At 39.2% G+C, this 15,599-nt stretch overlaps 1 protein-coding gene across 2 annotated transcripts in view; it reads right to left on the bottom strand.

The window, feature by feature from the left end:
* Positions 1-8,982, bottom strand: part of LOC133415575 (melatonin receptor type 1B-B-like) — a 47,936-nt gene extending 38,954 nt beyond the window's left edge. Inside the window, exon 1 of one of the 2 annotated variants that reach the window (XM_061701697.1) lies at positions 8,308-8,982. In XM_061701697.1, coding sequence (XP_061557681.1) covers positions 8,308-8,524 — 217 coding nt within the window. In that variant the 5' untranslated portion in view covers positions 8,525-8,982. The remainder of the gene's footprint in view (positions 1-8,307) is intronic. The other variant, XM_061701698.1, reaches the window with a different exon arrangement.
* Positions 8,983-15,599: the final 6,617 nt, after the last annotated feature.

Here is a 15,599-nt window from a genome sequence, read left to right as displayed (position 1 = left end):
TGCATGGAAAACGGTATCAATTACGTATCCGCAGGCACACACCCCTAGGACTCTTTCACTGGGTGTGGCGTCACGTACTTACTGCGACAAATAACTCATGAATATGCAAATCGCTTGTGTATCCCCTCACTTATACTCTCGTTCTGTACACTTTTATAATTTACATAATTAACGCCACCACACTTCAGTTGTACAGCCGAGTTCAAGACCCTTGTCCTGCATGCGTCTTCTCCTGTCCTTGCCCTGTTCTATCTTGTCCTGTCTTTCCCTCACTGGGTGTAGCACTACAGCCCCACGCAACACTCATATTTAACGTTTCCTTGTTGTAGATAATGTAACGATTTACTTCTCTCATCCTGTTTCCAGTTCGTGCTTTGTCTTTTGTCTTTATTTCGCTCTCCCTTTTAGAAACTTTGTTCTGTTCGACTGATCAAGTCTGATTCTCAATAAACCTCAATTATAATACAAAACTCCACTGTGACACAGTAAAACTGTTTCTGCGTAAAAGGGATACAGATTTTCCATTCTGCTTGACCTAACAGTTTAGATTTGTACTGATTTTCTGTGATTTTGGTCATATATCCAAGATGTAACTATCTGGATTCATAATAATATCTGACAAAAGCTCGAAGGACAGCTAATTGCTGCCACTTTGTTTTCATAAACCAAGTTCTGAAATTACAAATGTTTGTTCAGACTGACAATTAACAGTATGTAATATACTCTACTCCTCCTCTGTAATTTTGGTCCAATATCCAAGCAGAAACTATCTGGATTCATAAAGATATCCAACAGAAAAGCTGTGTGGATCTGAGGATTTCTGTAATATGCAGTGATGATGTATTAGCAAGCCTTATAATCCTCAATTTATTAGTTTCTTTGGGGTTTTGACCTGATGATGTCCTCTCACTGTTCTCAACGTAACTATAGTTTTTATGGCGTTTTTAGCACATTCCGCTGTTTGATTCCAATAACAATAACATCTGCAGTGAAGGGATATACGACACACTTTGTCTTAATGACCCGAGTTTTGAAAAGCGTGGACTATGAATGCAAGGTTTTGAGCAAATAACTGACAACAAAGGCGATTTTGATGATATACCCCGGTCAAAAACAGACGCTGTTCCCCAATCGGTCTTTACAATGTGTTTATTTTTGTGCGCCTCATTTCAAGTTGTTTTTTTCAAGCATTATGTTCAGACGCATAAGAGCTTTGGGGAAAAGTAGCTGTGGTGGGCAGCGAGGAGGAGGGGGAGTTGTAGATTTGAAATAAATAGTCTCTTTGAAGCGACTTACGTGTGATCGCTTTGACGCTAATCCCCTTCAAAGGCAGTGCTCCAAAAAAAACTTCTGACCCATGCGGGGTGCTCGTATATGCACACACTTTGGTGCACCCAAGCTGGTATGCCCACAATAGTGTATTATGATGTCGCGTTTTTAAAATCTATAGGGTTCTTGTCGTGACCTACAATTGTATTCCCTCTAAAGTTGATTTTTCCTTTGATGTTAACAATTTCAAGTTTGCAGCAGCAGCAGCCAATTTCTGGTCTAATCCTTTAAAGTCAATAGTTTTCTTGCTGTAAAGTGGCTGACAGAGGACATGACCACTGGAGCTATCTTGTTCTGGATAGCATTCAAAATCAATAGGCTTCGCGGAGAACAGCAATCCCCTGATAATTCCGATGAAACAAGTGCGTCTTGTATCAGAAATTGCTCAAAGGTTAGAGATTTCTCCCTCTGACTTAGTACAATATAGTTTCCAAGGCTTGTTCTTAAATGCTAATATCTAATTAGCGTGTGATTAAAAAACAATAGGATGCTAGAAGCAATATTTTTGGGGGAAGTTTCAAGACCTTTTGAGAACTGCCAATCGTAATATCGTTCAAAATCGGTAGGTTGCCCAAACAAACAACGACGACAGTCGTTCCTGAAAAGGTCCTTTAAGAGTAAGATGTGCCCTTCAATCAGATATCAGTCAAAAGTAATGGATTGCTTGCTTGACACAGTATAGAACAGTTTGCAGTTTGACTATTTGATTCACAACCGATTGGAAGCCTTCTCCGACACAGAACAACAGTTCAAGCTAGCTATCATTCAAAATCAATTGGCTCATTGACAGTAGACCTCCAGTCAAAGTGGCCTGCTGTGTATTACTTAACTTTCTCCCTTCAGCTATTCTTATGATGACAATGTGGAGCCTACTGTATGTAGGTGAGAGCGAAGCCCATAGTTAGTCATCACCAAATGCCGTTTGCCCACGTAAACAGTGAGTGGCCTTCAAACAGGTGTTTTCCCACCTGAAGCGCGCGGAGGGCGGAGGGCTTCACCCTCGCGGATGAGTGGGCCGCGACGTAACGAAGAGTGCGTGTGGCTAAAAGCGCTCCTCTGCCCACTGTAATACCTCTTAAAAAAATACAACGTGGGCTGTGGAATAAAGTGTAATAGTCCTGAGTTGTGAATAGCAGTTTATGGGTGGCAGAAGTTGGCGTGGACTCCATGCAACAAAGATGTGAAACAGTTCTTTCCCCATTGCGGCTACAATTTATTTTAATGCTGTAATGACCATATATGAGCCAATGGTGCTGGACTTTTCCAGAAGTTGGTGTGGCTCCATGCAACACAGATGTGAAGTACTCATCGAAAAATGTGCTTGTATAGCAAAATATTGGTGGACTCCATGCCGATGCCGATCTGAACTCTTGAAAAGAACAATGCGTATATAAAGACCGTATTTTCACGACCATAAGGCACACTTAAAAGTCTTGAATTTTCTCCAAAATGGACGGTGCGCCTTATAATGCGGCGCACCTTATGTGTGCACCGAGCTCCAAAATGCTGTTGTGTGATGAGCGCTCCGCATTTCCTGCCGACACTCTGCTTGTACAGAGGAAAGGCGGACGTGGCTGAGGACAGCATGCGGCCGTTAAAGGGGAAAGAGTGCGCGTGAAGGAGGACGCGAAAGGCACGCCCCCAGTAGGTATATAGCGCCGGTATGTGCATTGTGCAAAACAACATCGGTTTGGCTATGGACCCCCAAAAACGGCACCTACGAAGAGACGCGCTTACGAATCACAGTTTAAACTGCAAGCTATCAGTTACGCGGAGGACCATGGGAATCGAGCAGCTGCGAGAGATTTCAAGATCAACTAATCCATGGTTCTCAAGTGGAGGAAGCAGGAAAATGAGCTTCGCAAATTCAAGAAGACGAAGTTGAGTTTCCGTGGAAACAAGGCGAGGTGGCCCGAGTTGGAAAACCAACTCGAGCAATGGATTAATGCGCAAAGAACAGCCGGGAGAAGCGTCTCTACAGTCACCATTCGACTGAGTGCGATAACTCGGAGCTTGCCATTATTCCCGGAGGCTTGACGGAGGAACTCCAACCGCTGGACATCGGTGTAAACAGGGCGTTCCAAGTGAAGTTGCGAGCGGCGTGGGAGCGATGGATGACAGATGGCGAACACAGCTTTACTGAGACTAGGAGGCAGCGCCGGGCGAGTTACGCCACAATTTGTGAATGGATTGTGGATGCTTGGGCTAACGTGTCTGCTTGCAGTTGTTCGAGCTTTCGTAAAAGCCGGCATCATTTCTGAGGAGCCGCACGGCAACGAGACTGACTCCGACAATGACAAGAGGGAACCTGGCGTGTTTGATGGAGAACTTGCCCAGCTGTTCATTTCGGATACAGAACATGAGGACATTAATGGATTTGTGGATGACGATTGATCAAAAAATAACGTGAGTACATTGTTAAATACTTCAATAAAGTACAACCAAACTCAGTTTTGCTACTGCTGCCTTTTTAAAAACATTGTTTTAGCGTGCATGCATGCTACAGTATGTTTTAAGATAGCTTATGTTTTACCATGCCTGCGCCCAATAATACGGTGCGCCTTATGTTTGTGCAAAATACAGAAATAAGTAACTGAGAAGTAACTGAGACTGCGCCTTTTAGTACGGTGGGCCTTAAGGTCGTGAAAATACGGTACACACATTGAATTCCATGCAACATAAATGTGAAGCAGTTCTCAGAAAATGTGCTGATGTAACTAAATATTAATTCGTGGACTCCATGCAACACAGATGTGAAGCAGTTGAAGGGAAGAATTCGTATATAGCTTGTTTCCAGATGGTGGACTCCATGCAACACAAAATGGGAATTAGTTCTCAGAAATGGTGCTTGTATAACGAAATAGTTGTTGTCGGACTCCATGCATGCAACACAGATGTGAAGCAGTTCACAGAAATGGTGCTTAGTCAACTAAATATTACTTTTAAACTTCATGGAACACAGAGGTGTAGCAGTTGAAAGGAATAATATGTATACAAATACATTTTAGTTGCTGGACTCCATGCAACACAGATGTGAAGTTTATCACACAAACGATGCTTGTACAAATAAATAGGCGGTGGAGTCCATGGAACTCTGATGTGAAATAGTTCACAGAAACGGTGCTTGTAGAGCCAAATATTAGTTGGTGGACTCCATGCTATACAGATGTGAAGCACTTCCAAGAAACAGTGATTATGCAACTAAATATTAATTGAGTGATATTATTGCTACAATGACCACGTATATTCCAAATGGACGTGGGCCGGGAGTCACGGCTCACAGCTGGCAGACGCTGAGGACTTCATGAAACACAGTTGCACAGGATCACAGGAGTTAACCTCTTGATGAGGCTGTTTGAACAATGTTGTGAACCAAATCAGCAATCTTGGATGAATGTGAATTTGTGTGTGTGTGTCTATATAGACTGCACACACGGTCTTTCATTAAAGTTTCCACAATTTTTGAAAGTCTCTATTCGAGTTGAATGACAGCAGTGAAGGCAAACACGTTTTCTTCCCTCCATTCAAAATACACACTGACGTGTTTTTTTTTCTTTTTCTTTTGATGCACAAATGGAGCCTCCGCTGTTTCCGTGCGTGCGTTCGATCACCTGAGGCCAAGGCGATGGCGAGAGGAACAAAAAAATAATAATAATACAAATAAAAGAATTAGGCGGCACGGTGGCCGACTGGTTAGAGCGTCAGCCTCACAGTTCTCAGGTCCTGGGTTCAATCCCCGGCCCCGCCTGTGTGGAGTTTGCATGTTCTCCCCGTGCCTGCGTGGGTTTTCTCCGGGAACTCCGGTTTCCTCCCACATCCCAAAAACATGCATTAATTGGAGACTCTAAATTGCCCGTAGGTGTGAATGTGAGTGCGAATGGTTGTTTGTTTGTATGTGCCCTGCGATTGGCTGGCAACCAGTTCAGGGTGTACCCCGCCTCCTGCCCGATGACAGCTGGGATAGGCTCCAGCGCGCCCGCGACCCGAGTGAGGAGAAGCGGCTCAGAAAATGGATGGATGGATAAAATAATTATTTTTTTCCTCACCTTGTAGATGGAGTGGGGGGCTGCAAGTGAGGCAAGTTAAAGGTGGGCGGGGTGGCTGGGGAGCGGTGACGCAGGTAATCGTTGTAAGGCATTCACTCTCAATATATATTTTTTAATACGAGCTCTTTTTTTTTTTTTTACCCCTTGGAAATTCACACCTCCCATATTTGACACTTTCAGCCCATTTTACCTATGAAGGTCATCATCATTATTACACCAGAACCGTTTTCACTTTAAACCTGCCGCACGGGCCCCTGGGAGAATGAGACCCAAATTTTAAAAGTCAACTTAGTCAAGGGTACAAAAGCAGTTAACATGCTAAAATAAAACTAATAATTTACAGCGGTGCCCTGAGATACGGGTGGTTTTTTTTTTAGATACGGGCTGTCATGCGGACAATTTTTTGCTTTGACTTGCGAGCAGACATTTGAGACACGAGTGCTATATGGTGGCAGTGAACTGAACTCACTTTACAACAACAACAAATTTCTACGTTGTGTATTTAAAACAACCGCACAGCTCTGTCATTAAAAAAAAGTATTTAATGCTAACAAACAATCCTAAATGCCATAGACAGGCTAACGTATAGTATCTTTGTCGCAGTGCTGAACCCCTTAAAGCAACGGATATTTGAACAACATATGTAGACAGACAGTATAACCATACACACAGGCATACAGTATATTCATTATCATTTTTAAAAAAATAGACCGATGTTACTGCAGCGTGTGTATTATACTGCCCTCAGGTGGCCAAGGCGCACACCACCAGAAGGAACAGCACAATGCCCAATGAATTGAAGCGAAAAAATGTTGCGAAAATGCCATTGCTGTATATTTTCACAAAGTAGACTTTTATATCGTGCTATTTTTTCTTATATATATATATATATAGATTATGCTAAAAGAGTCAGGAAAGGCATTTTATTCATTTTCAAGCTGCCGTGATAATTCCGTAAAAACTCCGTCCAGGCTGTCATTCAGCTTCCTGGCTAATTTTACCTGGCAATCATTTTATGCTCTCTCCACTAAGTGAGTGAGTGAGTGGCTGCTGGGGAAAAAAGAAGAAACGGAGCTGTTGGGAGTGCAGGCGGACATCAATCAATGCTGTCAATACGCCATCATAATAGCGGCTCAAGCCTTAATTAGCCTGCGGCCAGTCCTCGGTTATAAAAGGTGCAAACCCTGTGTGTGTGTATGTGTTAGTGAACGTGCGTGCATGCGTGTGCGCGCACCGCATCATGCGTACCGCTGAAATCGACAGTACGATTTACCCTGATTGCAGGCTGACAGACTCGATACACGCACACAAATAATAATTAAAAAAAAAAAACAAACACTCATGTTGTTGCATATTTACAAGCACTTTTTCCTTATGTAACAATGCAATGCACACGTTACAGGCAGAAATAGACGGAGCGTGGGAGTACGATGTGGAACATGACACCCGAAGGTTCCCGGGTCGGTCCAGAGAAATAGCCGCAAGTAAGTTCCCACATGCTCCAAACACACACACTGGTCCTCAAAAATAAATAAATAAAATACAATTTTGGACCCTCACCACGTCTAATTTGGAACTAATTTGTAATGTTACAACAATGAAATCCTTTTTATTTTTTTTATTTTTATTAATTGAGACAAATAGTATTTTTCTTTCAGGAAAAAACGACTTTCTGTTTTTTAAAAAAATGGTGAAAAAAGTCATTTTATTTCGGTAAACACTGAAATGTGAGAATAATTTGTGTTTTTGGGGAAAAGCATTATTTTTCAAGAAGAGGGAAGACTTTTTCTTTTTATTAGATAAAACCAACATATTATTAGAATAGCATCATTTTTGAAGAAGGCCAATTTATTCCAGAAAAAGGATTATCATATTTTCTCAAAAGAAAGTTGTGAAATAACTTTACATTTATGTAAAAGAAAAATAATTTCTTCATAAAAAGAATATCCTCCAACATTTCTTTTGTCTAAGAATATGATTTAACTTACAAAATAATTGCCTGGAAAAATATGACTTTTTTCTTTGCGAAATGCATTCCAAAGAACAAAACTTTCCCCTGCTGCAAAAATAGACTTTTTTTCCTTCCCCAAAAACTAAATATTAAAAAATTACTTTTACGTAAGAAATAAAATTCCCCCCCCCACCAAGAAAATGCTTTAAAAAAATAAATAACACCGATTTCGAGCGGGGGAAAAAAATATTTTGGGGGATTAAAAAACAACTCTTTTCTCTCCAATAAGTGTTTTTTCCCCTAAAAATGATACTGTAATTGTTGTTGTCCCCAAAAACTTCATCAAAATATTTTTTTCTTCACTTAAATCATTTATTTCTGATTTTTCTCCCCAAAATCTTTGAACATTTTTACTTTTTGTCAAAAAAACCTCATTTTCGCTGAACAAACACTTTTTGAAATACTTTTTTTTTTGTACGCAGGTTTATTTTGTTACGACTTTTTCTTGAAAAACACGACTTGACATTGCTTCTTCCAAATGTTCATTATAGTGTAATTGCGCCCTTGAGCAAGGCATCATCCGCCCTCCTTTATCTGACCAACTCGCTACCTAGATCAGCAATTCTCGAAGTGGTAGTAGTATGCAAACTCCTCCTCGTGGTATGCAAAAAATAAATAAATAAATCACTGCCCAAGTACAGTTCACTTCAGTTGTATTTAACTTTTAAGTTCAATACATTTGCATTCCATCTTTAAGAATTGTTTCCTCTTAAGAAACAGTTCTTTAGGTACATATATATATATATATATATATATATATATTATTTTTTTTTTTTTTTTTTTTTTACAGTAATGTTGGCCACGTTGATTGGCACTTGAAGAACCTTTTTAGGTGGTACTTGGCGTAAAAAGTTTTGGAACCTCTGAAGCAGACAAATCCAAGTCAATCAAGGAGAACATGCCAACGGGAACGTGTCTTACCGGAGTTCCTCAGCTTGCGGTTCCGGAAGACGCTGATGATGACCAGCAGGTTGCCCAGCACGTCCACCACGGTGGTGAAGATGAGCACGCTGGCCAGGATGCCGATGACCCACGCGGGCCGGCCGCCCTCCTCGCCGCCGCCGCCGCCGCCGCCGGCACCGGTCAGGGCTCGCGGCTCCTCCGAGCGGTTGCGGAGCAGCGCCAGCGTGTCGGGCATCAAGTCCCGCGGAGCATCGCCGCGCCTCTGCTGAGCCTTCTCCTTCTCCTTCTCCTTCTTCTTCTTCTTCTACTTGCGCTGCTGTTGCTTTTTGTTGTTGTTCTTGCTAAGACACTTGATCGGCAGAGGGAGGCGCTCACGTGTGACCTACATAAAGTTACACCCGTCTTTTGTTCACAAAAAGTCATTCATTTTTTTTGAGGCGCCCTCTCTTCCGCTCCTCTCTTTGGTTTATTACGGGGTGGGGGGGACGGGAGGGACGGGGGGCAAACCGGGGACGTCTGCTCTAAGCCGTTGCGACGCCTCTGCACGCAAAGCAGAGCGGCAGCGATGTGCTCAACATCCCGGAGGAACGCCCGCCCAACCCGATGATGCCTTCATACTGCCCCCCCCCCCCCATCACACAGCCACCCTCAGCCCACCTCACGCGCACGCACACTCCCCCTGGTGAGGCGCGCATGGAGACACCCCGCGAGTAACACTAACACATCACCTCCTCCCACGCGCCTTTATAGGTCTATACTCTCTCTCTCTCTCTCTCTCTCTCGCTCTCTCTCGGCATGCTGAGGGATGCTCAGTAAACAGAAACGCAGCGCAGCACACTGGCGCAATTTCCTACCTTTTGAACCTATCAACATATTTTGATTAGATTTTCATTTGTCTCTGTCCTAAATATTTTGATGGGATAAATTGAGAAAAAAAAAAAATCGTGTTTTTTTTATAGATTATTATTACATATAGATTTTTTTAATGGACAAAAAAATAATATTTTTTGAGAAAAATAATTTGTATTTTTGAACAAAAACAATTTCATTTCCCCCAGAAAACGCATTTAAAGGAAAACCTTCATGACATTTTGTCGTTTTTTTTCCGCGAATGCGTATGCAAATATCTTTTCCCTGAGTAGGAGACAGGGAAGAGAGAAAAAAACAATTTAAAAAAACATTTTCAACAAAAACTCATTTATTTTAAGGGTAAATAAGTTAAAAACCGTTGTAATTTTCCATTTCTTTTTTAAAAAAATATTTTAAAAAGTAGTATTTATTCCACAAATACATTTCTTTCAACAAAAAGTAGTATTTTCCCGCAAAAACAAGTTGTATTTTTGACTTTTTTTTCTGACAAAAAAAGTTTGTAAATTTCCATCCATCCATTTTCCGTAATACTTATCCTCACGCGGGTCGCTGGCGTGTTGTTGTATTTTGTATTTTGATTTTTTTTAATTTTATTGTTTTTGTTTGTCATGAATGCGACGACAAAGTGGCGGTGTGCACGGAGCAAGTAACACTAACACATCCCCTCCTCCCACGCATCTTGTTTGTGCTCTCTAATGCTCTTTTTCACTCACTCGCTCGCTCTCTCCATCTCAGCATGCCGAGCGATGCGTGCAAACATCTGCAACGCATGTCAGCACACTGACGCCATTCATTCACCTTTTCCCACTCAAACTACTTGATGTTAACTGCCTGCATGCTGACAGGAAGATGATGTTGCTGTGTTGTGTAATATATATATATTTTTTTACATTCATTTGTATATACTTGTTTAAAACTCATTCACTGCCAGCCTTTTAACATTTTTGCCAGCCAGTTAACATGGATATTTTACTTCTAAAGCCGTCAATGGCAGTGAATGTGTTCAGCAATGTGTCATCAGCTTTTATTTTCAAACACAATGGGAACACTTTGGAAAAAAAAAAAATATTTTTTTACCTAAATAAAATAATAAATAAATCAATTTAAAATATGTATTTATTCCAAAAAAGAGTGCTGTCCAAAATATTGTGACGGGAAAAATGTCTTGACAAGAGAAAAACCCTTTTCTTCAGAATTCTCTTTTCAGGAAATAAGTAAAATAAAAAAAATAATTTACAATAGAAAAAAATAAAGTTTTTATGATATAATATAATTAATTATAGTAAATAAATAAATAGATTTGAATTAATGGTTTTTGACAATAGGTTTTATTTTACTTTTATTTTACTAATAAAAACATCTTAAGCAAAAATGGGAATATTTTTTCATAAGTTTTTTTTTTTTTTACTGACAAAGAAAATCGTTTTTTGACAAACAAAATATTGGGGGAAAAGTTGTTTTGTTATCAAAAATGTTTGTTGTTATTGTTGTAGTATCTTGTTCACCCCAAAAATATTTTATGACCAAAAAAAGTAGTTTTCCCGAACAAAAAAAGTAATTTTTTTTTGTATTTTATTTTTTTCGAAATAAAATTTTTTTTTACTCCAAAAAGACGCTTTTTGGGGGGACAGAAAACCTGTTTTTTTTTTCAACAAAAAGGGGGTAATTCATTTTTTTCCCGACTATCTTTATTTTTTGACACATATTTTTTTTCAACAAACACATGACAAAGTTTTGGGGAAAAAAAATGAATATTTTTTTGACGAAAAGTTTAGCTGGCCAATTATTGTAGCTCAGAGTTTTGCTGCACTTCTCCGCGCGTAATCGACTCTCACGTCGCGATCCGCAATCGTTTTGAACTGCACGTTCTTGCTTGTCGACTCTGTTGTAACGCAAAGCAATTCTCAGACTAAAAAAAACACAAAAAGCATTGCAAAGAGTACTGTTTGTGGTGGAAACGTAACGATCCTTTTGATTTGAGGCAAAATGCTGTTTTGAGGTCATATTGGTTCCTTTGAGCGTAGCGCGCAATAGATTGTGTTTCACAAGCGTTTGAGGACAAAAAACCCGTGTCCAATTTGTCTAAAGCGTGCCGACTCACTCTCGGGCGTCATTACGGAGCTCTCAGTCAGGGCGGACAAATTGCATCATCACGGCTGTCATTGATCCCTGGACCTTTATGACGCACGCACAATTTGCAAGCATTTTTTTTTGCGTTGGTTTTTTGGTTGCGCCTTGCGTCCTCGTGTGTGTCTGACACCGAGCAGGACGCTTTCATCCGCCAACGGCCGGGTGTCGCCGGCCTCAATGTGTCATCGCTCAAAATGTGGATGACAAGAGAGCGGGGCGGGGGGGATATCCAGCAAAAGTGACGGCGGTAATCAATGCCAGATAGGAATAAAGTGCCGGATGTAATAATTTTAGTCAATTGAGGCGCTGAGAACTAAAGTGGGTTAACACCATTTTTTCATTTTTAAGTTAAGTGCAGAAATGCATGTTTGTATATGGGAATGTTATTTATCATCATTCATGACGTTCATGATCCGCTACTGCACAATTTGTTTCTCTAATCCGTTTGTTTCTTTTGTATGCTAGTATACGGGAAAATTATTTATCATCTCTCATGAGATATTGATAGATTTGACGGATGTTTGGACTTAGACCACTATTGCACCAGATGTTTTTTCAATTCATTTCTTTCTTTTTTTTATGTTAATATATGGGAATGTTATTGATCATCTTTCATGAGATATTGATTGAGTTGACGGATGTTTTCATTTAGACCACCACTGCACAAAGCTTTTTTTCTAATACTAGTTAGTGCATGTATGCACAGTATAAATAGTTCATTGTTATTCATTGTTGAATATTCTTTAGGCTTATTTTGATAAACGTGGTATTTCGAATTGAAGATTATTTTATTTTTATTTTTACAATAAAATGGAAATTTTTCAAAAGAAAAGTCACTTTTGGCAATACCAATTTAAAAGTTGACAAATCTTCAGACAAAAAGATTGAACAAAAAACAAACAAACAAACAAAAAAAGGAATATTTTTACCATGAAGAAGTGTTACTTTCAAAAAGAAAGCTACCCTTTTCTCAGCAAAATAAGTTGTTTTATTTTATTTTTCGGGGGGAAATATGTGGATTTTGTTTCATCAAAACATGTTGTTTTCCCTAAAAAAGCTGTTCATATGATGTTAAGTTGCTGAATTTGTACAACAAAAAAGTACTGTATTTAGACACAAAGGTCAACAAGAATGTTAGACTGATTGCTTTTTTTTTTTTTTTTTACAAAAAGTTGGATTTTTAGAAATCACCTGTATTATTATTATTAATATTTAAACACTTTTTGGAGGGGTGGGGACACAAAATGATGCTTCAACAAAAATATTTTTCCAACAGAAAAGTGATATTATTTTTTTTCCCAGTGAGAAAGTTGTATTTTGTTTTACAAAAAAGTTATAGAAATCATTTGAAGTTTTATATATATTTCTTTGGGTCCTTTTTATTTAAAAAAAAAAAAAAGCAAATAACAAAATTCAGCATTTTTGGAGGGGACAATATTTAGGGTTTTTGGGGATATTTTTTGTTTTAACATAAATATATTTTTCTTTTTGTTGTTGAAAGGAACACCATCAGAAGAAGTCAAGATGATGTTCAATGACGACATGGTATTGCCAAAAGATCAACGCCCTGATTACACATTCAGTTGTGTCGTTCTTATGTCATCCCTTCCAACTTTCATTACATTTGGTAGGCTTTAGGATGCACTGAATTTAAATTGGAACAGAAAATTGTTGCAGCTGTTTTTTTTTTTAAACTTTATTGTGGTGGCATGGCGGAGGACTGGTTAGCACATCCGCCTCACAGTTCTGAGGACCAGGGTTCAAATCCCGGCCCCGCCTGTGTGGCGTTTGCACGTTCTCCCTGTGCTTGCGTGGGTTTTCTACGAGCACTCCGGTTTCCTTCCACATCCCCGAAACATGCACGGTAGGTTAATTGAAGACTCTAAATTGCACGTAGGGGTGAATGTGAGTGCGAATGGTTGTTTGTTTATATGTGCCCTGCGATTGGCTGGCGACCAGTGCAGGGTGTACCCCGCCTCTCGCCCGAAGATTGCTGGGATGGGGTCCAGCACGCCCGCGACCCTACTGAGGAGAAGCGCGACAGAAAATGGATGGATAAACTTTATTGTTGTCAGCTGGCAAATGTTCACAATCCTCTCTTGTGTCTCCAGTTGGTCCGAAATGTTTGCTGTTTGCCTGGAACACGTAGGAGGGAGCATTTATTTCTTAGCTTGTAGCACAGCATGCGACGCTGCCCTTGTTTTAGTGACTTATTTATTTTTATTATTTTTAACTTTGTTCTTGTTTTTGTCTTGCAATTAATTGTTTTAGCTTTATGTCTGTTTTTTTTTTTATGTATGTATGACTCATTTTAGCTTTGGTTGGTTAAGTGCGCTATGAATAAAGTTGAGCTTTGTTAACAATTTAGCATCATAGTGCAAGTGTAATGCAGTAAAACAATATGCTCCTTATGCACACTGCTGATCATTTGGAGTGCTGACATCCTCGCTGTGTTTATGCGGCTAATGTGTTTGCTTTTGTTTGCTCTAACGAAGCGCTGGGCCACTTAGCGCTCCACCAGTGACTGATGCATTATTTTTACATCCAAGCCGCTGAGTGTTTGGCTAGGGTGAAACAGCTGCTTATAATTACAAAACCAGAGGAAGCCATTAACCTTTTGTGACGCTTGCTGGAGGGGGAAAAAAAAAACCGTAAAAAAAAAAAAAATGAAGATGAGTGTTTGAGGAGCGTATGTCTTGTCGTTGATTTAACATACCCGTCAAACACGTCCAATAAGATCATTACATGGCAAATGAACTTCGTTTGAATAATTCTTTGATTGATTAATCATGTCTTGAAATCACTGTGGTGGCAAAATGGAGGTCACTACTTGGTTGCTTCCAGCAGAGGCACTGTTGATTCACTCAAATAGTTTGCAACACAAAGAAAAAAAAAATCTTTTTTGTGTAGTCATAATATTCAAATAATTTATGTATTATAAAAAAACAATACAAAAAGTCTGAAACAAGGGAAAAATAAAGTTTTGTTTTTAGTCAGTCTAATTAAAGTCAGAACAAAAAAAAAAAAATTTAGCCATTAGCCTACAAAACAAAATTATTTTTCAACACGCCTTTCCGCAGATATTTTTTTGTCTTTTTTGGTGTCAATTTTATAAGAACAACATTGTCGTATTTTAAAAAGCAACAATTGTGTCACGTGTGGGGAGTAGCTGGACCCAAGCGCAGGCGGAGGCAGATGTAAAATGACGAACAGTATATTGAGCAAAGGTTATGGAGGTGGTCCTGGATGTGTTGGCAGGCAGTGGACAGAACAGGCAGCTGGCTTGGTGGCAGGAATGGCGGGGGTCAGGAACACAGGGGAGCACTGGGAGACACGAACGAGGAGTTAAGTGGCTAACTTGAGTACGGCGGGCCGTGGTGCCGCTAGGAGAGGCTGCAATAAAGCCTGCCTGTTCCAGGCTTAAATACCGGTGGTGATGAGGCTGATTGGAGACAGGTGCTGAAAACAGAGAGGGGAGGGGGGAGAGAGAGAGGACGCAAAGAGCCCTCCAGGCTACTATGATGGAACAGCAGGGCACTATATGACAAATTGAATTGATTAGCCATAGTCAAATTTGAAAAAAAATCATAAAACTGCTTGGATATTATCAAAAGAAAAAAATGTCATTAGCCAAAAAAGATGATGAGTTACATGAATAACAATTGTTTTCTTTCTTTTTTTTTTTAAAAAAAAGCTTATTATTAAAAAGAAAAGTTAGCCAACGATTAAGGTTAATTAAAAAAAATATCACCATATAAGATGTCTTTTTTCACACTAAAAAATATTTGTAATAGTTTTATTTTTGTGTAAGTCTTTTAAAGATGTATTTTGTTCTTAGTTTTACATTTATTTGACGTTATTTAAAGTCTCAATGTTATGCGAATACAATTGTATTTAAAACATAACAATTAATTGATTGTTGATAGTAAAATTATGAAAAAAATAAAGCAACGGGAATGATCCTCAAATTTCAAAGTAAAAAAAAACAAGAATAAATGTGTCTTTTAATAAGCTTAATATAAAAAGTTAATGATGAAGTTGAATTTTTTAAAAATCATACTATATTAGCAAAAAAAGTCACTTGTAACGAGAATAGCTGTAATTTTAAAGTCATAAAAGAAAAATGTTTTAATAAAAGAAAATCACAACATAAGAATAATGAAGGTATATTTTTTACCTCATAATTGGTCTTTTTTTAAGATGTCTATTTTTTTAAGTTGCAGTTATGTAATAAAGTCATATTAAAAAGTATATCAAATAAACTGCAATCCTGATTACAATTTGTTTAACTCCCCCCCCCCCCACACACA

Source organism: Phycodurus eques, chromosome 17 (genome assembly GCF_024500275.1).
Source record: "Phycodurus eques isolate BA_2022a chromosome 17, UOR_Pequ_1.1, whole genome shotgun sequence".
NCBI lineage: Eukaryota > Metazoa > Chordata > Actinopteri > Syngnathiformes > Syngnathidae > Phycodurus > Phycodurus eques.
The sequence above is the reverse complement of the archived record's forward strand: the minus strand, read 5'-3'. Positions and strand labels throughout refer to the sequence as shown.